The 24,189-nt window shown below is 35.4% G+C and overlaps 1 protein-coding gene across 2 annotated transcripts in view; it reads right to left on the bottom strand.

Annotated features, from left to right (window-relative positions):
* Nucleotides 1–24,189, bottom strand: part of Grid2 (glutamate ionotropic receptor delta type subunit 2) — a 1,592,033-nt gene that overhangs the window by 1,275,352 nt on the left and 292,492 nt on the right. For both annotated transcript variants that reach the window (XM_004640617.3, XM_004640618.3), the window contains exon 2: nucleotides 23,608–23,763. In XM_004640617.3, coding sequence (XP_004640674.1) covers nucleotides 23,608–23,763 — 156 coding nt within the window. The remainder of the gene's footprint in view (nucleotides 1–23,607; nucleotides 23,764–24,189) is intronic.

The following is a 24,189-nucleotide window of genomic DNA, read 5'->3' as shown; positions in this document are numbered from 1 at the left end:
AGCACAAAAATAGCAAAAAACACCATCAAGATCAAAACTTACTCACTTTAATATGATGAAAGATTCTTAATATTTTTGGAGTGTGTCATGCAGTGGGTCTTACAAACTCTCTTAGAAATTCTTGGTGTGAAACCTCATGTTGATTTATTATGACTCAAAACTATTTTAAATCATTTCTAATTGACTCATGAAGCATTTCTGAGTCTTTCTCATTCTTCACTATACTGTATCTAACCCTAAATTCTTCAGGTGTTACAGAGATAAACTCAGTCAATTTCCCTTCTTTGTCTCAAACATGGTTGTTCTAGAACTTAAATAATTCAGTGTTTGTACAGAAGTACACACATTCCCAGGCATGCCCATCCTTCACATGCCTTGGGGAAGGACTATTTAGGGATTGCAGCCCTTCATACCCTCACACTCTTTCCGGCTTACATTGTTTTCCATTAGCACTGCTACCAGGATAATGAAACCTCTCTAAATTATTCGAAAGGTTCTTTTTCACAAGAGGTTAGGGATATCAAACACCATGCTGAAACAACACTCCATGAGGTAAAAATTCACACAACAAAGTCAGATTTCCTCTTTAGAGACAGTGATCACCAATGGTACATATTTCAATTTTGAACTCTCTTTTTCTTTGTATTTTTTCCATCAATGGTATTTGCCCAGGATAAGTAGATTTTTCTAGTTAAGTATATACACAGTTTATAAATTTATTCAATATCATAGCCTTAATTTTCTGTTCCATGTAATCTAACCATAAACCATCGTTCTATCTTTTCTTTGTAATTTGTTTAAGTCCAGTTGATTTTTTCATCAGCATAACCTGTTAGTACCTGCACTCAGACAAAAGTTAAAATCTCCATTGTCAGTTCAAACTTTCATAGTGAAAAGTCCAACACTTCAACTTACTTTTTAGTTTTGTTTAAAATGACCAACCATGGAGGCCAGCGAGATAGCTCAGTGGTCTAAAGTGCCTGCTTAGGCAAGCTTAGGCAAACAAGAAAGATCATGCTTCAATCCCTGGAACCACAAGCCATGGCAGTCCTGCCTATAAGGTGGGCTAAGCCAGCCACAACAATAAGAAATAAAAAAATAAATAAAATAAAATGACCAACCTCATCTCCTCATATATACACTGAATTATGTCAGGCAAAACTACAGCATCCATGTAAAACAAATAGAACGGTACATGAGCACAATAAGAATCCAATGAAGGTAAGCCACTACTTACATATAGCTTTGTTCATATCTAACTTTCATGGCGTGTTCCTTATCATAATCATATATTTGTGCAACCATTATAGGCTAAATCCTGAGTGCCCTGAGTTTCTTACTAGCACCCCAAACATAAGAAGTTACTAAGCTCAGCCAACTCATCCCACGTCATAGCTTTGCAACAGCCTAAGTCTCCTCTTTCTTAAGACAATTACTATAATATGAGAATTTATTTTCCACCTGAACAACTTTAACCAATGCCCAGCTTATCTACTTGATTCCACCTTCTTGATCTTTGATCTATAACTTATTTTGTTGGGAAGTATTTTGCTTTCCTGCAGCACATATAAATCATGACATTCTACAAGAAAAACACTTCTGTTCTTTGATTTTAATAATTTTAATATCATAAATGCTGATACTGGGCCGATGAAGTAGCTCAGTGCACTGAACGCCTGCTTTGGCAAGTATGAGGACCAGGGTTCGATCTCCGGTTCCACATGCCATGCTGGCCCTGCCCCTGGGGCATGCTGAGTAAGGGTCCAAATCTGGGCATGATGGAGCCTGTAATCCCAGTGCTGGGGAGGCCGAAAACAGGAGGATCACTACAAGTCCGAGGTGTGTAGTGAGACCCTGTACCAAATACATAAATGAAAAAAAAAAAAGAAAGAAAGAAAAGAAATACTGATACTAGTTCTTTCAATTTATTACATTAATCATCTCAGGACTTTAAAATAGATAATGTTCCATACAATAAAAACTATTGGCAATTCCCTTATTGTTCACATTTCTGATTCTTCTCGTGGAATCAATTACCCTGCCAAGTGGAATTCTTCTACTACATATGATCTACACTGTTGCCAGCACATTTCTTCTACAGCAAAGCTCAGTCTTATAGTTTAAATTCTCTAACTCAGGTGTGATTGTGTCTCTGGGTGTTGGGAATAGGGCAGTACCTTCAACTTCAAAAGGGACAAAATACATAGCTCAACAAATATCCTTGCAAACACTGGCATAACTGGGAACACTGGTGCAACCATTCAGGATTCTGGGGGGAAGATTACACAATAAGCTGAAAACAGTTTGCTCAAGAAAAACTTGTGAACATCATGTGGCATTTCCACCTAGGAGTGCATTCATTCCCTAACTCGTCATCCCAGTTCTATAAGAAACACAGCTGATTCTACACCACTAAGATGATTTGGATTGGTCTGTGTGTCAGAGGCAAACCCTAGTGGTGTTGTCAAAAAAACTGTAACACTATGGAACTGAAAAAAAAATCAATGAAGATCGCCAAATAGAAATCTAAAAGTGTAAAATATTTTTTCAAGCATTGAAAAGTAACTTGGAATTTAGCAAGAAAATTAAAGAACGAGACGGCTGTAGTTACTTTTAATAAGTTCACATAACCCTTGTGTCATCAAGTTGCATACAGAATCTGTTAGTAGCAATGTCTTTGATGACAAACATTGAAAAAAACACTTCCACTGAAAGATAATTACACCAGATTATTACTTGAATGCTTTAAAAGAAATAAACGCTATGGGAGAAGTAATTCTTTAGGTAAATCTCAAGACACTACATATTTTGCTTTCTCTTTTCTTTCTTTCTTGTTTTTAAATTTAATTTTAATTTTTTTATTTTTTTCCACAATTTTATAGAGAAACAAATAACAATGAGACAGTTTCAAATCAAATTGGTAGGGCAGATTCAATAATTAACACATTGCATGCATTCTTCTTAGTGGTTATTTGCTATACAAGATGCAGACATGATATCCTATTTACAAACACTATTAAAACAAATCCCTCTATTTATTAAGATAATGTAACTATATATCTATCTTAACCACTTGGAATACACAGATACAAAATGGACATTCATCTGTATCCCCTTTTTTTGTTAAGTTCCGTTACTTGAATATTATAGGTGTGTTAACTCAGCAAAGTATTCTAAAAGAGTCCAGTAGTCCATAATAGTATTGGGTCTTCCCCTTGACTGGCAATGTCAGAAATTGTTGATCTGAGTCCCCTACAGCTCAACATAACACCATGGCTTTACTTCTTATACTTCGTTTTTATACTTTTCTGCTGGATGGTTAAGACCAAGGTAAAGCAGGACCTATGCAACAAGAGTTGTAGCTTTTGGGTCTGAGAAGGTCAGTGATATCTCCTCAGGATTCTTGATTGACATGAATTTTTTATGCAACTGCATATCTGACAATGATTGCTCAATGTTCAGTAGGTAAAGATAATATCATTAAGTGACAAGGAAATGGAGATAGAAGAGTGATTTTCTTTATTCTATTAGAATTATGATGTAATTAAATTAAAATGCACTATGAATAAATGTGATATGTAATTCCTAGCATAAGAAGAAAATAACTTATAAATATGTAGTACAAAACCAAAAATAATTGAAATGATACACCAGAAGTAATATAAAAAGAAGACCGCAGCAGCTGAAAATGAAAAAGATGAAACATAAAAATTAGTATATTTTAGGCAAAACTCCAACTGTATGATAGATATGAATAGTTAAATCTAGACATCAGATAGTTAGGAAAAGGCAAACATTGTCAAGTTGAACTGACAATAATCTCTAATATAATGTTCCCTACAGAGGCGCCCTCTGATATCAGATATTCTAATGGGTTAACAACTGAAGGATGGCATGGATGTAACAGTTAACACACTAACAAAAAGATCTATCTTAGCCATCCTAATTTTGCTGAAATTATGCATCCACTTCTAAATTCATAGGTTGCCTCTCCTACTCCCGGAGTGGAAGCCTTTACAAATGAGGCTTTTGGTTGGTATTTGAATTTAGTTGAATTCTAGAGGAAGCAGCTCGTGGTGAAAGTACTGGCCTTTAGAATAAGGCCAGTTTGCTTTTATGTGTTTCTCTCTCTGTCTCTGTCTCTCTCTACCTCTTTCTGTGCCTCTGTCTCTCCCCTCTTCTCTCATCCTCTCCCTCTTTCTCTATCTTTTTGTTTATGCGTATGCTAAGGAAAAAGCAATTTGAAGGCAGACAACCTAAATCCTGGTAGACAGCCCTCACTGAGCCTCTGAAACAAACTTGGATCACAAAATGGAGACAAAACAGGCAATTCTAAGAAATAGACAAATTATAAAAGACACAAATCATTTAACTTACACAAGAAGGAAAAAAAGTTAATAGGCATAACGCAAGTAAAACATGGAATTAGCTTTAAATTTTACTGAAAAAATTCATCTGTTGTCAAACAGCTAAATAAAAATTGTGTTTTCACATAGTTTTCCACAAAAAAAAAGGAAAGGAACACTTCTCAAGTAACTTTTAGTATCACTAAAACAGTAAAGATAGACTAAAACATTATAAATAGAAAGATTAGTGATAGTATACTTCATAAATATAGGTGCACAATTCTTTAATGGATAAACATTCACAAACTAAATCCAGTGTTACGTAAAACATTTTAACAGGAACCTATTTCAGGATGGCAAGTTGGGATTTAATCTTGAAATTCCACTACAACAGCATACTATCTGAACACATTAAAAATCTCAGACCACATGGTCACCTCAGTTGACAAGTGTAAGCATTTGCCAAAAATAGCCCTACAGTATACATAATAAAAATGCTCAAAAACCTGAGTTTTAGAAAATTTCCTCAATATGATTAGCCTATCTATGGAAAATATAAAAGTTAAATTAATTTATTTCTTTTGTGTAATTTTATAAAAAAGAGAATTTGTTCTCAGAATTCTATCTTAATTTTCATTGTTATTGTTTTTAACAAGTAAATCAGGAAAATAAAAAGAAATATAAACATCCTGATTTAAAATAAAATATTAGAAATGACTTTTTAGACATGAATATTTATTTGACTTATAAAAATACTAAAGATACTATCAACATCTTCAAGAATTAACAAGTCAGTTTATCAAGTACATAATATATGATGCTACAATATAAACTGTGGATAGTAATGAGGAATCTCTGAAAATAAAAATCTAAGTGATTATATTTTAGCGTCATTAAAATAAAAGCTTATCAAAGATACTGTAAAATGTAAGTGATAAAGTTATACAATCAGACCACGTTCTCCTGCAAACTTGTAGTCCCTGTGTGGGGGACTGCAGTAAGGAGAGTACAAGTGATAGGTCACCCCAGGCAACCACGACAGAGTTAGTCTCAAAGTAAAGTAAGAAGGAAGATATAGCTTGGGGTGGAGACCTTGCCCAGAATTCTTGAGGCTTTGGTTTGCTTGCCAGTATTAAAAAAACAAAATAGAAATTAAAACAAAGCAAATAAGTGAACAGAATTCTATATTCATGAATTAAATGGAAGATCCAATATTGTGTAATTAGCAATTCTCTACTGTTCTATGAACAAAATATAATCATGGTTAATAATTCAGTAAGCTCGTTTGCAGCAACTGGCAAGTTGACCCTAGTATTTATATAAAATGATATGGGTTCAAGTAAAAATAACTGCAAAATCAAGACATTTGGACATATACACAGCACTTCCAGATTTCAAAACTTGAAGTTACAGTGTGGTAACAGTGAAAGGACAAGCATCTACTGAAATGGAAGATAACCAAAAATTTAGAAATAAATTCTTATTTATGGTCAACAGTTTTCCACAAAGTAGCCAGAAAAATTCACAATGGAAAGAATTACCTTGTAAAAAATTGTACAGAATAAGCTGAATACCTACATGCCCTAATACTGCCTCATACTACATTCAAATACAAACATGAAATGGTTTATAGACCTAAACGTATGGTTTAGTATACATAATTTTTGGAAGAATACTAGAAAATATATTGACCTTGAGTGCTTCAGGGAGTTCTTACATACAAAGTTAAAGCTTGGTCATCAGAACAAAAATAAATAAACAAGCTGGAAGTTTGACAAGAAAAATTTTTGAATTTGTATTTTAGAAGATATTATTAAGCAAATGGGGGAAAAGCCACAATGTAGTAGAAATAAAAATGATAGACTTGATAAACTTTTTTCTAGTGTCTATGATGAATATTTAGAGCTAAATAATAAGTACAACTTGAAACAAAAATAGAATAGAGAGCCAACAAGGTAGCTCAGCAGACTAAACACTTGCTTAGGCAAGTGTAGGTACTGGGATTGGATTCCCTGGTTCCACATGCTGAGCCAGTCCCGCCCCCAGGCGTGCTGAGCCAGTGACAGAGACTGGGCATGGTGGCACACACCTGTAATCCCCGTGCTGGGGAGGCTGAAAACAGAAGAATCACTGTGAGTCTGAGCTTCATAGTGAGACACTGTACCAAATACGTAAAAAGAATATACTTATGACATATATTTCCTCAAATAAATTGTCTTGTCAATAAGCAGAGAGAAATACATTCAGTATTGTTAATTATTAGGAAAATAAAAAACAAATCCCTAATCAGTGTTAAGCTCCACATCAAGAATTTCCCCCAAGGGTCTCTTGTGCTCAAGGGGGCTTTGGGAAGGTGAATAAATCATGAAACATCTAGCTGGCTTGCTCCTAGGAGGTGTGGTCTTCTCAGAAGAGGTGGTCACTGAGTTGTGACCCAGAAAGTTCCTCAGAGTCTTTGTTCCTTCTCTTTCTGATTCTTGGTCACAATGATGTCTTCAGGTGACCTCCAAGCAAACCTTTCAGCCATGCTGCTTCTGATTTCAAGGCTGACTAACATGGACTGAAAACCTTGGACACATGAACCAGAAGTAAGCCACTTCTTTAGGTTCCAGGTGCCATGTGTTTTATCCTATACCTAGGAAAATAGCTGAAATAGTCAGATTCCAACTGACATATTTCCAAAAAACTGTCAAGTATTTAAAGAAACTGGAACTTGTATGCATTGCTAGTGGGCCTGTGAAATGGTACTTAGGAAACCTGTTGTGTGCTTATGTTAGAAGGGAAACACTGCTTTCCATAACATGGAGTGATTCCTCTCTAGGTAATATTTGCCTTCTCCCCAGAGTTCATATTAAAGTACAATCAACGAGGTGTGATTCTATGGACAAGTAACTATGGTTAAATAAAAATATAAGGGGGGCCAGGGAGATGGCTCAGTGGAATAAGCGCTTCCCTGGCAAGTGCAAGGGCCTGAGTTCAATCCCCGTTTCCAGAAAAAAAAATATATATATCTATAGATAGATAGATAGATACATAGATACATAGATAGATAGATAGATAGATAGATAGATAGATAGATAGATAGATAGATAGATAAGGCCTTTTCTAGTAGGATTAACATCCTATTGGAAAATAAATGAGATCTGAGAATAAAGACAGAACAGCTTATGTTAACCATAATTGAGATACCAAAAGAATAGCCCTTACTAAGCTCCAAGCTTACTAGCAACTTGACATTGGCATCCTATCATTCAGAAATCTAAGAAAATAAATTTTTGTTGTTCAAATTACCTAATCTCATGTGTTTTTATATGGCATGCTAAGCAGACTAATTCCAAGAAAATGAAATATACATGTCAGCACAGATTTTTATGTAAACACCCATATCAATCCATATCATCATTTTCTAAGAGTTAAAAACTACAAAAACATCCAAAGTTCTTCAACTATTGAATGAAAACCCAAAATGATATATCACTACAATGAAACATGACTCATCGTTTGAAACACACATGCACACATACAAATATCAATGGCCCTGAAAAATTAATTCTTAGTGAAAGATGCCAAGCAGGTTTTTAAATAGTGACTGCAATACTTGCAGGTGAATGCCAGCCAGATCATTTAGATACAGTTGACTTATAGTAGATAATTAACTAACAGATTAAGCTATGATCAAGTGGGCATGAACAGGGTCTTGTAGAAGGATTAGAATTCCTAAAAATATTACCAGAAATGAGTATAACTCTGCCATTCCCCAGACATCCATGTCACTTGTTCCCTTTCCAGTCTCTACAGAATAGTCATTTGCTCAGAATGCTCTTTTCCTGATGATGCCATTTGAAATAGTATCCACCTTCATCATCTCTATCACCAGTATGCTGTTTCTGATTTGATACAAGTGCTTTAACTTAACATTCTTTCTAGTATCTGACATTTTTAACTTAGAATTCACATTGCAGAATGGAAAGCTATGACTTTTCTCACTGCTGTACTCCGAGTCCTCGGAAGAACTCATGGCACACAGTAGTACCACAGAAATATTTAATGAACTGACCAGATAAAGACAGGGATGTGGACTACATAGCAAGGCTTTCCATGAGGCAGATAATGCTAAGGATCGCAAGTGAACTGTTACATGTGTACCAGATACTGCAGATGCACTGAGCATGCAAACAAGAGCATAATCCACCATTAGCGAAGCAGGGATTGCCGGAGTGTGACCCAAGCTGTAGTCCTCAATATCCTATGGTGTGTAATTTTGTAATGACAGAAGGACAGAGAAAACAAGGTAGTATGCAATTTCATGACTTCATAATTTTATATCTATGTAATTTATATCAGTGGCTTGCTAAACAAAAGGTTTTGGAAACAGCAGTTACACTGTTATTTCTTAACAGCTCTGTCAGTGTCTTGTAAGTTATAAGCTCTCAGTATCTACTTTGGTGAAAGAATAAATCCATCAGTGGTTAACAGATGTTTATTTTCAAATTACAGAGCAATTTTTAGTCAGAATAAGCAAATCTCAAAAGCTACTTGACATATTTAGACCAATAAAATGCTTTTATATCAAAACCTTAACTCACTTAATGAAGAAGAGGTAATCAGAGACTCTGGAACCAAAATACACATAATTATTCCTTACTGACTTTCATCCAACTCAGGAAACAATTCAATCTCTTCATGTAAAACTCAGCACAATGGCATTCTGAGCTACAGCCCACAAGGCCAAACATATAGGAAAAACCCCATGGGAGCGTTAGCTAATGCACATGTGTATCATTTTTCATATTATAAAGCTGCCTGCTTATCTCTTTCTGTAATGTGAAAAGCAATTACTCTGCTGAAGGTATGTATGGAATAATTACTTTTAAAATGCCTCTTGCGTTTCAGACAACATGAAGATGTTGTGCCTTTGAAGTGGCAACTTTGACCTCAACTCATTTTCATTATTTTGGTCACATTTTCCAAGAGAGGTGAAGATACTGCTATGTGACACACTGGCATTTTTAATGTCTTTATTAGCATTTTGGGTTACATCTTGAGTCATGATCTTCTCCAAGTGGAAGTCACTCTTTCATCCCTGGTTTGGAAAGAGGCACACCTGAAGTGTGAGAACAAAGCTTGGAGTTGGTGGGAGACTCAAGTAGAACCCTGTGGGCACGAAGACCCACTGTCAGGCCACGCCAGCCTCCAGCTCACACCTTCCCATCAGGAATAGAGATGTACTTGGCAAAATGCCCCCTTACTTTGTTTAGTCCTTTCTTTGTTCAAAGTAGAAAAATCATGCTTAACCTATTTTTTATTTTCATTTTGTCCTTTCTTCTCCTTCAAGGTAACAATTCCTGCCAATATATTTTTCCTTTTCTACTGAACTCTGTGCTTGCTTTTTCTTTCATGGAATTATATGTAATCATGGTGTTGTGAACATATGTTTAATTTCTATAAGGACCTTACAGCTCTCTGAATGTGCAGAGTGAACCCACACTATGCCTTCGTGTCATTTATTCTGCCTTCATGTCTGGTACCAAGGTGCAGATCCACATTGGATGAATGAAAGCATCACCAGATGATGTGACCACGGTTTTGTAAGACTGTTTCTGTACTTCCTCCTGCTTTGGCCCAGAGGCCCAAATTTGCCCAGCTGATGTTCACTAGCACCTATTCAACCACAGGCCTATCAAAGGAAAGGAGGCAAAATGAAAATGGTTCTTTTGTAAGTTATTAGCTTTTTACTATTACTGAAGTAATAAGTAAAAGAAAGCTACCACACAACAGAAAATCCTGGTGTGCTGGTGGATACTCTCTTCCCCAGTGACTTGTGAAGGAGTCTAATTTTCATAATAAAGTAATGTTATCAAGAACGGAAAGAGTGAAGACAGAGGGGAATTTTATCCCACAGGAAGTGGAATCTGTGGACATTCAAAAATCTGTGAACACTTATTATTCAACTTCCTTAATCAAAGTGGAAGGTTTTTAAAGAAAGCTATTTTGAATATATAACTGGGGCATTAACATTCATAAAGTTCACTCTACTTGTCATATTAACAGAAGTAAAAGTAATTGTGCTACCTCAAGGGAGCAGCCATTCAATTCTGCCGTGAAGAGGAAAATTTAGAGATCAGCCCTGTTTTGGGTCAGATCCAAAGCCTCCTTTAAATGATGCTTTTTGTTTACTGGTACTTGTGTACAATACATAATGCTTACAGTCCTTACAGGAAGTTAATACATAGCACATCTTAATTTCTTTCTTTGTTCCATCTCCTTACCCTGCTCTCCTCCCCCTCCACCTATCCCAGGACATCTTTTTCTGGGAGGGAACAGGGGATACTTGTTTTTGGCTGTGCAACTGGAAGCTCATGGACATAAAGGGATCAGCTGGTGAGTGCAGAGGCACCTGGGGGACGTCTGGGTTAGGCTTTCTCTCTGTGCCTTCAATCATGCATTTTGTGTAAAATCATGCATCCCGAGAGAAAGTACTTCCTTGATTAGGGTAAACAAGTCAGCAAACCATGAAGTGACTTGGTATTGACTCAATAACAGTATTGGTTAAAATTCCATTTAGGTATACTGGCAATGGATAACAGGATAACTTGAAAAAGTCTTTGAAATGGGCATACGCACAGGTATGACTAGAGTAGAGCACAAACATGAAGGATAGTACAGGATTACAGCCTAGGAATAGCGATGGCTGCTAAGCTCAAAGGATAAAGAAAAATCAGTGCCTTTTAAAAGGTGAGAGTGACGTAGACTGGATAAACTTGCCTTGACAAAAGCACACTTTTTATGAGCTATACAAAGTCATAAAAATCTTCACTCAAGTTGTATCCATTTACCTACAAAAGTGAAATAAATCACACTCACATGTGTGGCAGCATATTATCTTCCAGGTAATATGAAAAAGTAAATAAGGTATAAAATGCCCAACACATATTGTGAAACAGAAAACAAATGTTTAAAAGGAAAAAGAAAGCAGGATGGAGTAAAGGAGAAAGATAGAAAGGGAAAAGGAAAAAAATAAGGGAAGTTATTTTTACTATTAGTGTTGCTTAGTTCATAGTAAAGGAAGATCTGAGCTAATATTTTTGTGCTAGTATTAATTGGAGAAATGCTGTGCTCTGCATAACCACAAGATAAAAATATGCAATGTATTATCTACTGTTATCCTTCCATCTTCTGATTATGAAATTTTGTTTATCTTTTCCCATAAAACAAAATGAAATTTTAAACAATGTAAACAAATCTTCACCTCTTTCTCCCCCAATCCACTAATATTAGGTACTACAGTTTAAATCTAAAATGTCTATGTCTATAACAGTGCCTCATACTCATGCATGAATTAAGTCTGTACATGCTCATAACTAAGCACACTGTCCATAGGTGTGTGTAGGTAGGAGAGGTAGGCAGGTGGGTGTGTGTCCGAGGAGGGCACCTCCCCCTCCTTCTCTTCCTCTCTTGGCTTCTTGGCTGCCAGTGCTGGTGCCATTTGCCTCCATCTTGTTCTCCCACCATGCCCCATCAGCCTTGGAGCCCGGCAGCCGTGGACTAGCTATTCCTCAACAGTGAGCCAAAGCCGACTTTTCTTCCTAAAGTTGTTTGAGTCAGGTATTTTGTATCAGCAACAGGAACCTGATTAATACATAAGGGAATCTGCACAAAATTGTTTTTAAAATTTAAAATTTAAAAACAAACCAATATCCCAGTTACTGTTGGGAAGTATCAGGTGGGACAGGTTAATGTAACTGAACTAGTCCTTGATTTATTCATATGTAAAATACTAAAGAGAACACACTAATAAGTACCTGATCAGTCATAAGACAGTTTAAATTAAGGTAGGAAAAAAATGGAGGAATTTTCAAAGCTTAAGTGTTGCAGGAAGTTATAAATAAGTAAAAGCTGCTGCTCATTATTTGGTGTTCAAATAAAGTCTTTTCTTCAGAGAATAAAGAAAATGGCAAATATGAAAGCCAGAAAATAAGGTTTCTTTCCTAGGGTGCAGTTTTAACATATGTATGTTTAATACTTTGTACTAAAGACCAGGAAAACACAGCTCTTTAATTTCTTCTATTTTTGTTTCCTTCCCATGGGTAGAAAAACATTTACATGAAAAACTGAAATATTTCCAACACTATATTCAAAATTAGAGTCATGGAAGTGAATTTTTAGTTCACAAAGCTTCAGGTACTGCACTCCAAACCGCAGGACCACTGGCCTTCCTTGGGAATGCGCACTTCTCCCCAAGGAAATGTGAGAGACTGAAGCGGATTTGGGTAACGGGTGAGTAATACAGGGATCCACAACCTAATGACTTTATGATGAAAATAAGCATTTGTAAAGTAATAAAATAAAAATATAGGTTTAAAAGATTATTTCATTCCCTGAAATACATGAAGACCATATTTTCAAATGATTTTCCCATATGCAATATCCAAATGTTACCTTCCCACCCCATATCTTGGGTTACATGCGGTTTGTTGTATTTTTTGTTCATTCAACTATGGTTTTTATTTTTTCAACCTTTCAGAAATATCTCTTCAAAAAGTAGTGACTGTTTTTTTTTTTGTTTTTTTTTCTTCAGAACTAGAGATTGAACTCAGGCCCTTGCGTTTGCCAGGGAAGCGCTTATTCCACTGAGTCATCTCCTCGGCCCCGTGACTGGTTTTACATCATGTGCACACATCCTTACTGTTACTACCAACCACAGAATCATTTTGTTCACCTAATATCATAGTTTTCTACTGAAAAAAAAAATAGCTCACTTAACTTTTTTTGTGTATCTTGCTGAACTAGTGTTTTCTTGGATACTTGAAGTAAATTTGCTTCATTCATATATATAAACATCTAACCAATCATATATTCAGTGAATTAAAAAGGATGTTTTAAATCATTGAATTTTAATCTTGAGTTTTAAAAAAAATCCTGGTTTCCTGTTGGCCTCTCCTTCCTCTAGTTTAAAGAAATTTCAAAAAAGAAAGAAAAAGAAAAACGAAAAGGTATGGTGCTGAGCAGATAGCTTGGCAGTCTAAGCGCCTGCCTGGCAGGCACAGGGTCCTGGGTTATATGCCCCATACCACATGTCGGCTAGCAAGACCTGTAACAAATAAATTAAAAAAGCGATAAAGGGGAAATAAAGAAAAGAAAATGTACAAGACTAATTCATTCTGTGTGCCCACATGGTGCTCTGGTAGGAATTTTAAGTTAGCTAAAGATGGTAGTTTGACATATAATCTGCCCTTTTCCATTTTGACAGATATAATAAACAGGGTTTTGACAGTGTAACTTTAAATAAAGAATCAACATTGGAAGGATTACCAAAAGAATGTTTGGTGAACTGGTTTATTTGTATATACTCCTACACATAGTGATAGGCATATGTGTACTACACTTACACATATGTATGGTATATACTCATGGTATATGAATGTAAACACAGTGCATTCACATACATTATATAAACTATAGTTTTAATGTATATGTATATTGTGCATGCAGATGTAAAGTATAGTGTATGATGAATTAATATGAATTAATTCACTTACACCACGCAAAGTACTAAGAATTCAATTTTTAAAAAGGAAAATAGTAATTACAACTACTAAAGTTAAATGAATGAATAATTGTAACACAATAATAAATATTTGGGAGCACAGACAAAGGACCGATAAGTCATTTTATTCTTTGGTTTATAAGGATGTGCCCTTTTCTAATGGGTTTTTAGAGGTTCTTTTCTTTCTCTCATCTCCATCCTAGCATTTTGCATGGGTTAAAGTAAATGTGTACACAAAACCACTATGGACTAGTTTCTTTACCATTATTTAAATTTAAATTAAAACAACAAAAAGATTTTCATAATTCCAGATAAACTATCCTAAACATTATCTGTCTTGGGATTTTTTTTTTTTTAATTTTAGGGAAGGGTCTACAGGGTGTTCAGGGTCTCACTACTAGATTAGACTTGTAGTGCTCCGCGTGTTTACAGCCTCCCAAGAGCTGGAATTACAGGCATGCATGCCAACGTGCCCAGTCTCAATTGCCCCCTCAGCGCACCCCAGGGGCAGAGCTGGTATGGCAGGCCTGGGGATTGAACCCCTTGTCCCTGCATTAGCTTGCAGGGGCTTTAATCCACTGAGCTATTTGGCTGACCCTTGGAATGGTTTTTGAGATGTATATGTAGAGCAACTCTCCACCCCAGAGCCACACTCTGAGGAATGATGTGGATTTTTGTGCTTTGGAATATATTTCACACACATAATAGACATTTTGTGCTCATTCACCCAGTACTTGAGAATGCAATTTAAGTGTAGTGACTCTTACCATCATATTACAATAGTCTACCAAAATCAAAATGAAAACATATTTTGAATGAGATATGAGTTCCTCAAAAACTAACTTATCATCTTATTGAAAAAATAATACTAAAAGTTCAAAGAAACAGTGAAAAGATTAGAGTCAGTATTTGCCTACAGATACTCAGGGCAAAATGTGTAAATCATTGAAAGATAACCTTTTAATCAATTACATCTATAATAAACTCAAATACCACCAGCCACGTCTCTTTCAAAGCATAAAGCTTCCTTTGATTTCCTTTCTATATTTGACCTTCATATGCATCATTCTCCAGCAACATTATGCTTTTTTACAACCGAATCCCATTTACTTAGGACTCCGTGCCTTATTTACTTCAGTGGTTATATTAAGCTTACTCAAATCATCAGAAAGCTTTAATTTGGTCTCCACAGGCTCTCTCTGCTTCCCAGAAATGGTAACAAGGTATTTTAAATCCTCAGAACTCTAAGTACACATGTTCCAACATCACTACTATTTGCCAAATAAATTACACTACAAATATAATTTCCATCTTCCGGGGCTGACTAGCACAGCCAGCCCAGAGGAAGGGAGGGGGTGTTTTTCTCTAATGTTTTTACAGTGACAGCATTCAGCATCTAAACGAGGAAAGACCAGCTGTTCAAAAAAAATAAAATAAAATAACAGTGACCTACTACGTAATAAGGTTAGAATCAGCAGAACCTTCTTCAACCAACAAAAGAAGTACTAGTGGGTACTGAAAAAGGAAAACCTATGAGTGGATATATGCTAAGTCATGTGTTGGTTCACTATTATTAAGATGGACTCAGATTAGAGAGGCAAAAATAAAAAAAAGAAAGAAAAGCAACACAGTACCGTAATTATACCTTATGGAATTATCATATAAGAATCACATAATAACGGAAACTCAAGAAAGCATTTCCCATTTTTCATGTAGAGAAACTAAGGTTCACAGACTCCAGGTATGCTCATGAACTATTCATTTATTTGTCCATTAGTTTATTTCCTTGACCTATGACTTTTATCTCCATTATTTACAATCTAAGTGAACGGTATCAAAGCTGAAATATACATTAGACCAAATGCAGATACCTTGAAGACTAAGCTTTAAATACTAGCTGAGTACAGTTTGAAAGGGGCATGTGAAGGGAAAGGACATATAGGTCAGGACCCAAGAGGAAGTCCTAGAATAAAGGTCACTCTAGCCAGGAAAGGTGATGGGGCAGCCAATGGGGAGCACAGCACTGTGCCCGGTAGAGCGCAAGGCTGGTGGCTGCAGGCACAGAGGAAGTTCCTGCAGATTCGCTCTCCTTTGGTCCCAGAGCATGCCATTTCCTATCATACACAGGTCTTACATGTTCTTTGTTGAAGTGAGTGTTCCAGCAACCATTCTTTGGAAATTACAAAACAGTTTGACAAAATTATGCATACATACAGAAAAACTATACATAATACAACTTTCATAAACCCAGCAACACTTGTCGAGGATATTAAGTGTTCAGTGTTAAAATTAAAAGCAAAGTGATACTTTGATCTCAAATCAAGGAAATAAATCGGATCATTAAAGTCTTGTATGTCAATAATACTAACAAAAGTCTGAAACAGTAAAGTCATTTTGGTTTCTCAAAATGCTCTTATTTTTATGGCCGTCCTGTGGACTCTCAGCCCAACTGCAGTGTGTAGGTAAATGGAATTTTTAAACTAATAAATCATATATTCATTGCTCCTTTAAGACATATAGGTGACTTTCTTACCAAGTCAGTATCATAAAAGATTGATCAAAACTGAGGTGTTCTACCATAATCATGCAATCTAGCAGAAAGAAACATGAAGAAAGTGGATGCTAGCATTACAAAATAATTTGGGACAGAAAGAACATTTCAGTGCAAACAAAAGAAAAATTTTAACTTCTCTTAAACCCAGCTTTCATAGAAATCTGTTAAATATTCTTTTAAATAAAAAACGTCCAAGGGGCACCTGTGGCTTAATATGTATTTTATAAGTGAAATTGGAGTATAGTTGGAGAGAGGTAAAAGACTTCAGGGAATAGAGGCTATAAAATTATGATATAAAGGTCTATAAATATCTCACTTCCAATCTATTCACAGCATTAGGGCTATATTACTTGAAGAGTGTGGCGTTGAATGAGACAAGGGAAAGATACGCAAATGCAGGAATGCAGCAATGGAGCAGGAAAAACAACCTCTGCATCATTTCAGAGCACAAATTCATTGGCGAAAAAGTAATGAATTTCTTTAAAAATTATATTTCCCTTTTGAAAAGTAAATTTACCAAAGCTAAAACACATTGTTTTTTCTACTTTTAACACACGTATTAAACCTAAGTTTTTTTATTAAAGGCAATGGTGTGTTTTTCATATTTTAAATATCCACTTTATAATACATAGTATACTGGTCTTTCATTTCTTTTGTAATATCTTACTGATCCTGATCTTGTCCTGAAACAGAATGACTCATTTAATAAATACTTGGAAAGAGGGATTTGATGTTGTGCTCTCAAGATTAGATTCCAAATATTTGTTCTTTGATTCCTCTAATGAGAAATTGTTCAGTGGAAAGGCTTTGCATGAGGTACTTCAAGGATTGAATGCTAGTGGCGTCTGTCACAGACGCAGAATGGAAACTACAGAAGAGCACACGTCAGGTCTCCATGCATTCCAGAACCTGCGGGCCCACACTTCAACAAAGCAAGCTGGGATAAACAATGAGAAAAGTCTTGGCAGGACATTTCTTGAGAAATGACCGAGATAAACGTGCCAGATAAATGAAGGAGACCAAGTGTCCCACATGCATCTGCTACACTGGTGTATGGAGACAGGCGGCCAGCTAAAGACACGATTTATGCCTTCTAGCACTATACATGGAAAATAACCAATAGATACAATGATCCTGGGGACTAAACTGTAAAATTCAAGGCTCAAATGACAGTGTGGGAAAAGAAAGAAGTGAGAAATAGATAAATAGATAGATAGATAGATAGATAGATAGATAGATAGATAAATTTATAATTCCCTGAAAAAATCTGTATTATATTTTGGGTGTCTGGGGTCCCAAGAATCAAATTCTCCAATAATTTATTGCCAAGTAATTTATAAAAAGCTCAAATTGGAATTTACAAAATCGGTCCAGCGAGGCACAGGCTGAGGAAGCTCAAAAACTGCAGTGTGAAGCTACAGAAAGGCTGAAACATATCTACGCATTTGGGAATTAGCAGGATTTTATCACAGTGGAATATTTTATTAAAGTGGAGAGGAACATAAATTATGAGATTAAGCCCTAGGATAAATTATCAAGTGGCATACCCATATAAATCATTCTTTCACATGTACAATCTTCTTTGAGCCTGACTATTCAGACTTAGCCAATGTTAACAGAAATATTCCGAATGTATGATGATATGTTTTAGGGAAGCGTTTTTTTCTACTTATGTTTTCTTGTGTTCTTTCCTGCTCTACGATTCTGTTATCACCCTATTCCCTCAATAGCAGTGTGTGACTTTAGATGAGACTATAAATGAATCACACTGGTATCAGTATGCAAAAACAGTTCATTTGTTTAAAATGCGTACATATTTAAAATGATTTCATTTTTAGAAGATGTCTGAAGCAAGCCAACAGATAATGGATATGATCATTGAACTTTTTAATACAGAGATTTTGCCTTTCTTTTTTGATGTGACTTGAACTTTTGTATTTTGAAACATTGGATATTGTTGGATAATCTATTATGTTTAATTATAACTACATGATTTATGGTGATTGAAAGAAAACAGAAAGAAAAACAAGTATGCTATTTCTTCATTCTCTTTCCAATAGAATCATTGGTGAGTCATAAAATAATTCTGAACTTATTCTCTGTATATATTATATTTTTAGATATTTTTCAAAAAAAAGCATTATTTTAGCTAGCTGAAACTTAAGTATCAGTGCATAATGTTTTACATCCTTCTTGATAAATTCAATGCTTGTAAGAATTATACTATATTTCTATTTCTGCAATACCTTTCAATGTATTTTTATTAAATTTTCCCATTCTCCTTTTGTCCCTGAGTTTATTTTCTTGCAAAGTCTTACGGTCCAAGGGAGAGCTACAGCATGCTATTCTCTGTCAAGAACTAAAAATATAAACAGATGACTGCTTTCAGGAGAATCAATGCTGGGTTTTGCAGCAGGTATCTGTGTATGTTATACACAATACATTGACATCACAAAGGGAACAATGTCTCAGCACAGGAGACGGAGGGAAAGGCTGCAATGGCTGCTTCGGTCTAGGTCCACTGAGCAAGCATGAAGCTCTTTCTTGGTTTTCAGCACAGTAATGAGTTTGCTGGGTTATAGCGGGTGAGGCAGCAGAACACGGAGAGGCCCATATATCCCTGGATTTACTTTAACTTTAATCAGAGAGGAACTAGGAGCAATTTCACCAATTTGAATTCTTTTTTAAGGATAAACAATGTAATTTACACCTAAGGTTCAAAATCTAGAGCTGTGTTCTAATGAGTGTCAAAGGCCAAGATCAAAGTGTCCCAAGAAACATCACTTATATTCTGAATTCTTCATGTTTTACAGATGAAAAAACAAAATCAATTTATAAAATGCAATGGATATTATTGCACAGCAAACAAATGTGACAAGAAGAAGCTCATAAAAGCATAACCTTATTAAGTTGCCAGATATACAGCAAAAAATATTATAAAAGCAATCTGAGAAAAAAAATTAAAAATCACATGTAAAGGTGGACTAGGGGCTGGCAAGATACTCAGTGGACTAAAGTGCCTGCTTAAGCAAACTTAGGCAGGTTTGGGGACCACAGTTTGATCCCCAAAACCACATTTTGTGCCACTCCCACCCCTAGGGCAGGCTGAGCCAGCCACAGAGTCTGGGCATGGTGGTGAACCCCTGTAATCCCAGCACTGGAGAGGCGGGAAACAGGAGGATCACTATGAGTCTGAGTTGTGTAGTGAGACCTGGAACAACCAAATACATTAAAAAATAGCAATAAAAGGTGAATTAATTAAAATCACAGCAGATGCCACAACATAAACCTTGAAGTTCAGGAGAGAGAAGAGTGAAGTATTTTCTAGTAGTTCCAATTCAAAGTAACTTATCAAGTAAAGCTATCATTCAAAATAGTTGTAGAAATGAGGTATTTAATGAAAAAGTTCAGCTCAAGAGATATATGAGTACTGAACCAGAATTTGAGAAAATATTTATTAACAGTCTCAACAGGAACAATAAAAATGACACAACTAAAACCACAGAGGAAACATAAACCTCAAGTAAGGTCAATGGATAAACAGCAACAAAACTAGTAGGAAAACAATGGCAAAGGATTCACCAAAAAAAAAAAAAAGCAATGGTAGTAAGGAATCAACACATCCCAGTCACAGCTCTCAATGTAAATAGCCCCAACATTCCAATTACGAGAATAGCAGATTTGATCATAAACAGAATTCAGAAGTCTATTTCATTCAACACATTCATCTAATCCAAAAAGACATTAATAAATTTAACGGACACAAAATAATTTTCATAGAACAAAACCTAAAGGATAGACTCCCCCCCCAAAAAAAATAGGAACAGCAATTCTTTTTTTTTTTTTTTTTTGAACCAGGGATTGAACTCAGGCCCTTGTGCTTGCCAGGGAAACACTTATTCCACTGAGCCATCTCCCCGGCCCCCTGAACAACAATTCTAATATCAGACTCAGCAAACTTCAAGCTAAAACTTATTAGAACAAACAAAGAAGGATACAGCATAGTAGGTAAAGGAACAATGCAACGAGAAGAGATAACAGTAATAAACATACATGCACCAATAGTGAAGCACCTATCTTTGAAAACAAACACTGCTGTAACTGAAGTGTCAGATAACACTAACACAATGAGTCGGGTGTGGTGGTGCAGGCCTGTAATCCCAGCATGTGGGAGGCTGAGTCAGGAGGATGCTTGCAAGTTGGAGACCAGCCAAAGTTACAAAGTGAGTTCAGGGCCAGCCTGAACTGCGTAGCGAGCCCATCTCAAAAGGACAGAATAAAATAAACACTCACTCAATGATAGTAGGGTACTTTAAACACCCCATTTTTTGCAAAGATACAGATCAACTAAATTTTTAAAAATCAATAAAGATCAAATTGAAATAAAAAGAGATGGAGAAATTAAAATCAATCATTTTCTATAAATTCATGCTAACATAAGGAATACTAGTATGTACCAAATTAGTTATGTCACTGAATATGTTATCTCATCTTACATTTTAAAAAGGTGATTTTTAAAAAAATTATAATTTGTAGGTTTAGTGCTACTGCATTAAAAATGTGACCATAAAGTACTGATTTTCATGAAATGACATAATTATGCTTTTCCAAAATATATAAACAAGAATGACTTTGGATTGCTTCTTGCTCCTTTTCACATTGAATATGTCCCTTCTTTTAATCCAATATGCTTTAACATAGTTCTTGAAATAATTATTTTCACATCTAAAATTAACTACATTCCTTTGGGATTTTAAATGAAGAACCGCATTATCTCCAAAGGTTCCTTCAACTTATTTCAGCTTCATTAGCCAGAGCAGACCATGAAAATAACTAGTGCAGAGCAACTTAGTAGCACCCCAAACCATCAGGTGAGCTATCAAGGCCTCCTTTCTTGGCCTGTATCTGGGAAACTTGTTTCCGATCTCAATCTACTTTCAGTGCCAAAACTTCTTTGAAGTCCCTGTAGTTCTTTTGAGAAACTTCTATGTTTCCAGAAAATTTAACTGGCAGTTCAATGGTTACACAAAGAAACAAGTTTGAAAAATTATTCTAGCAAATATCAAAAACTATCTTGACTTTTAATAGTATGTTATAAAAATGTGGAAGACGTGTATTCGGAACTTATAAATCCCTTCTGAAATTTTTGTCTTGTCCACGTCTGCTTCTCTGCTAATTTTTCATTCAAGGTGAATTTTTAAAACACTAGTATATGAGATTATGTTTGAAGTTACAGACACGCTCATTGGACAAGTTGTCACTTAGAAGGTCATCATTAAAATAAACTGCTCCTCATGTCTTTGTCATTCTAGTCATGAAAACTAGAGATTAAGACAGAAAAATATTTAATGAATTCAATGAATACATTTTTCAAAGTTAGTGCATGTCATTTTTACCTTTAATTTTATTATTCTGAAGATCATGTCATCTATTTCTAACATAAACAGCTTTAAAGTGTTTCCACAGAAAATTTATCAAAATATTCATTATGTGAAGGTTCAAATTTTAAAGATAGTTCTAATTTTGAAATGATAATAATGTTTATTTCATTTTTATTTTTGCACCGATATTCACTTATTAAAAGTTAAAATCCCATCATATTATAATACACTATATCATTCCTTTGTCAGGATGGCTTTTCATAAAGCAAGTCTGTTTATAAAAAGGATACTTCACTGCATCAATGCAAAGAAAATTCCTTTCAACTACCACTCATTATATCCATTCTTTAATGGAAAAAAGTAAACCTAAGTAAATGTTAACTGTAGCCAATGCTGTTAATCATAAGCACATCACAATAAAGTTATCTTTTATACCAAGCATCTAGAAGTACAGACCAAAAAATCTATATTTATTTAGACCCTTAGGTTTACTTTATATTTTTAACCTTTTCATTATTTTCTTTTTAAAAAGTTCCCTCTCAAATTTACTATATCGAATAGGTTATCTGTCCTTCTGCCAAATCTTGTTTAAAATGTTAATGGGGTAAATGCCTCATTAGAGTATATTAATTTTAGATAGAGTATCTGTAATTTAAACGTATGATCAGAGCATATGTACAAGAGATAAGCGTCTTGGTCTGCGTGATGCTGTAATAATAATTCTGGCCACAGAGTGATCATGTAATTCAGGTAATCAATAAACAACAAAACATATTGCCCACAGCTTCTGGAGGCTCGAAGTCCGAGACCAGGAGGCCAGGAGAGTCGCTGTCTCATGAAGTTTTATATCCTGCAGCACAGACTGTGTCTGCTAGTTTACCTTTAATCTCAGAAAATTCTCCTTCTCACCTCTTCTATGAAGACAGTAATCACATTGACAAAGGCGAAGAGGACAACGTCACCCAGTGGGAGGGAGATTTCAACATAACATTTGAGGGTGAACAAAAGTACTCAAGCCACAGCATCCAGCAAAATGCAGTTCTGTGAATGAGCACTTTCAAAATGAAGAGGTAAATAATTTTATTACATCATGGGGATAAAACATAGAATTCCAGTCACATGAGAATTTTTTCCAGTCAGAGTCTTAATTCATGAGAATGATTATTGTAGTATAAAATTATTTCTATTTGTATTACTTTGCACTGATCCAAACTTTTAATTCACTGTAGACTAAGAGAGAATGGAGGACACCACTCTAACATTTGGAAATTTGTAGAAAGAAAAAAGGAATTAGAGGTAAGACCAGTACATTAGAATCTATGTACAAAATCTTTGATTTGTATGTAGTGTCTATTTTCCTTGCAGTAATAGGTTTGACATAGAACACCTGAAATGTCAGTGCAAGTTGTAGCTATACTCAAGGTGACAGTCTTCCCAAAGAACCCTCACGTACAACTTCTGGTAGGACTGTATATTTTAAAGGAATATTTCATTTCCATCGAAGTTATAAAACTGCTGAAAACAATCTCATGGTAAACATTTACATCTATTTCAATAGTATGTTTCAACTAAAACAACAACCTTCCACATTCCGTGCTCTCAAATGTGGAATGCATTTGCAAAACAGCATTCTCCATAGAAAGAAACACCCAAGTAGCAGAAAAGGTATAAACCATATCTCCATACTAAACGGTTTCCTAGGAATATAATTTATTGCCATTTTAATTAAACAACAAGCAATCGAAACAAACAAAAGAGTGGACTACAGTTGGACCTTACCTTCTTGAACTGCTTGAAAAGGGTTGTTGCCATCAACAAATGTCACTGAAAATGTGATTTTCTCAGTCTGTAAGATTTCCTCATTCTGGTTGAGGTCTCCAACTGCTGTCCGGAACACCTCGTCATCTTTCTTGGCAGATTCGTCAAAAATTGCTCCTAGAAAGAAGTGAGTGTTGCCGTTAAACAATACCATAAGTATTCTAGCACGCCCTCTGGACATAGGGCAAAGAGACTTATATAGGTGAAAAATGTATACTTCCACTTAAGGCATGCACTTTATTACTGAATGATATGAAAGCAGTATAATAGCAGCTGGGAATATAGTCCCTTCTTCTGAGCATAAATGGAGAATAGTATCACAGAGTGTTACCCCCAGAGGCGCACAGGAAAGACAATGGTAAAAGGTTCAGCTCATGCAGTGAATGGCTTACGTCATAGGATACTATGGAATTTGTAGTCTGGGGAATTCTCTTCTGAATAATGGGAATTAAAACATCAGGGAAAATTGTGTATTCCAGTCCACAGAGTACCTAGGGATCATACTTGTTCATTATCTTAATTTCTCTTCTTTTTATTCTCATC

The sequence above is a fragment of the Octodon degus genome, unplaced genomic scaffold (assembly GCF_000260255.1).
Source record: "Octodon degus isolate 3935 unplaced genomic scaffold, OctDeg1.0 scaffold00125, whole genome shotgun sequence".
Classification (NCBI taxonomy): Eukaryota; Metazoa; Chordata; class Mammalia; order Rodentia; family Octodontidae; genus Octodon; species Octodon degus.
Note: the sequence above shows the minus strand (reverse complement) of the source record. Positions and strands in the feature narration are given on the sequence as shown.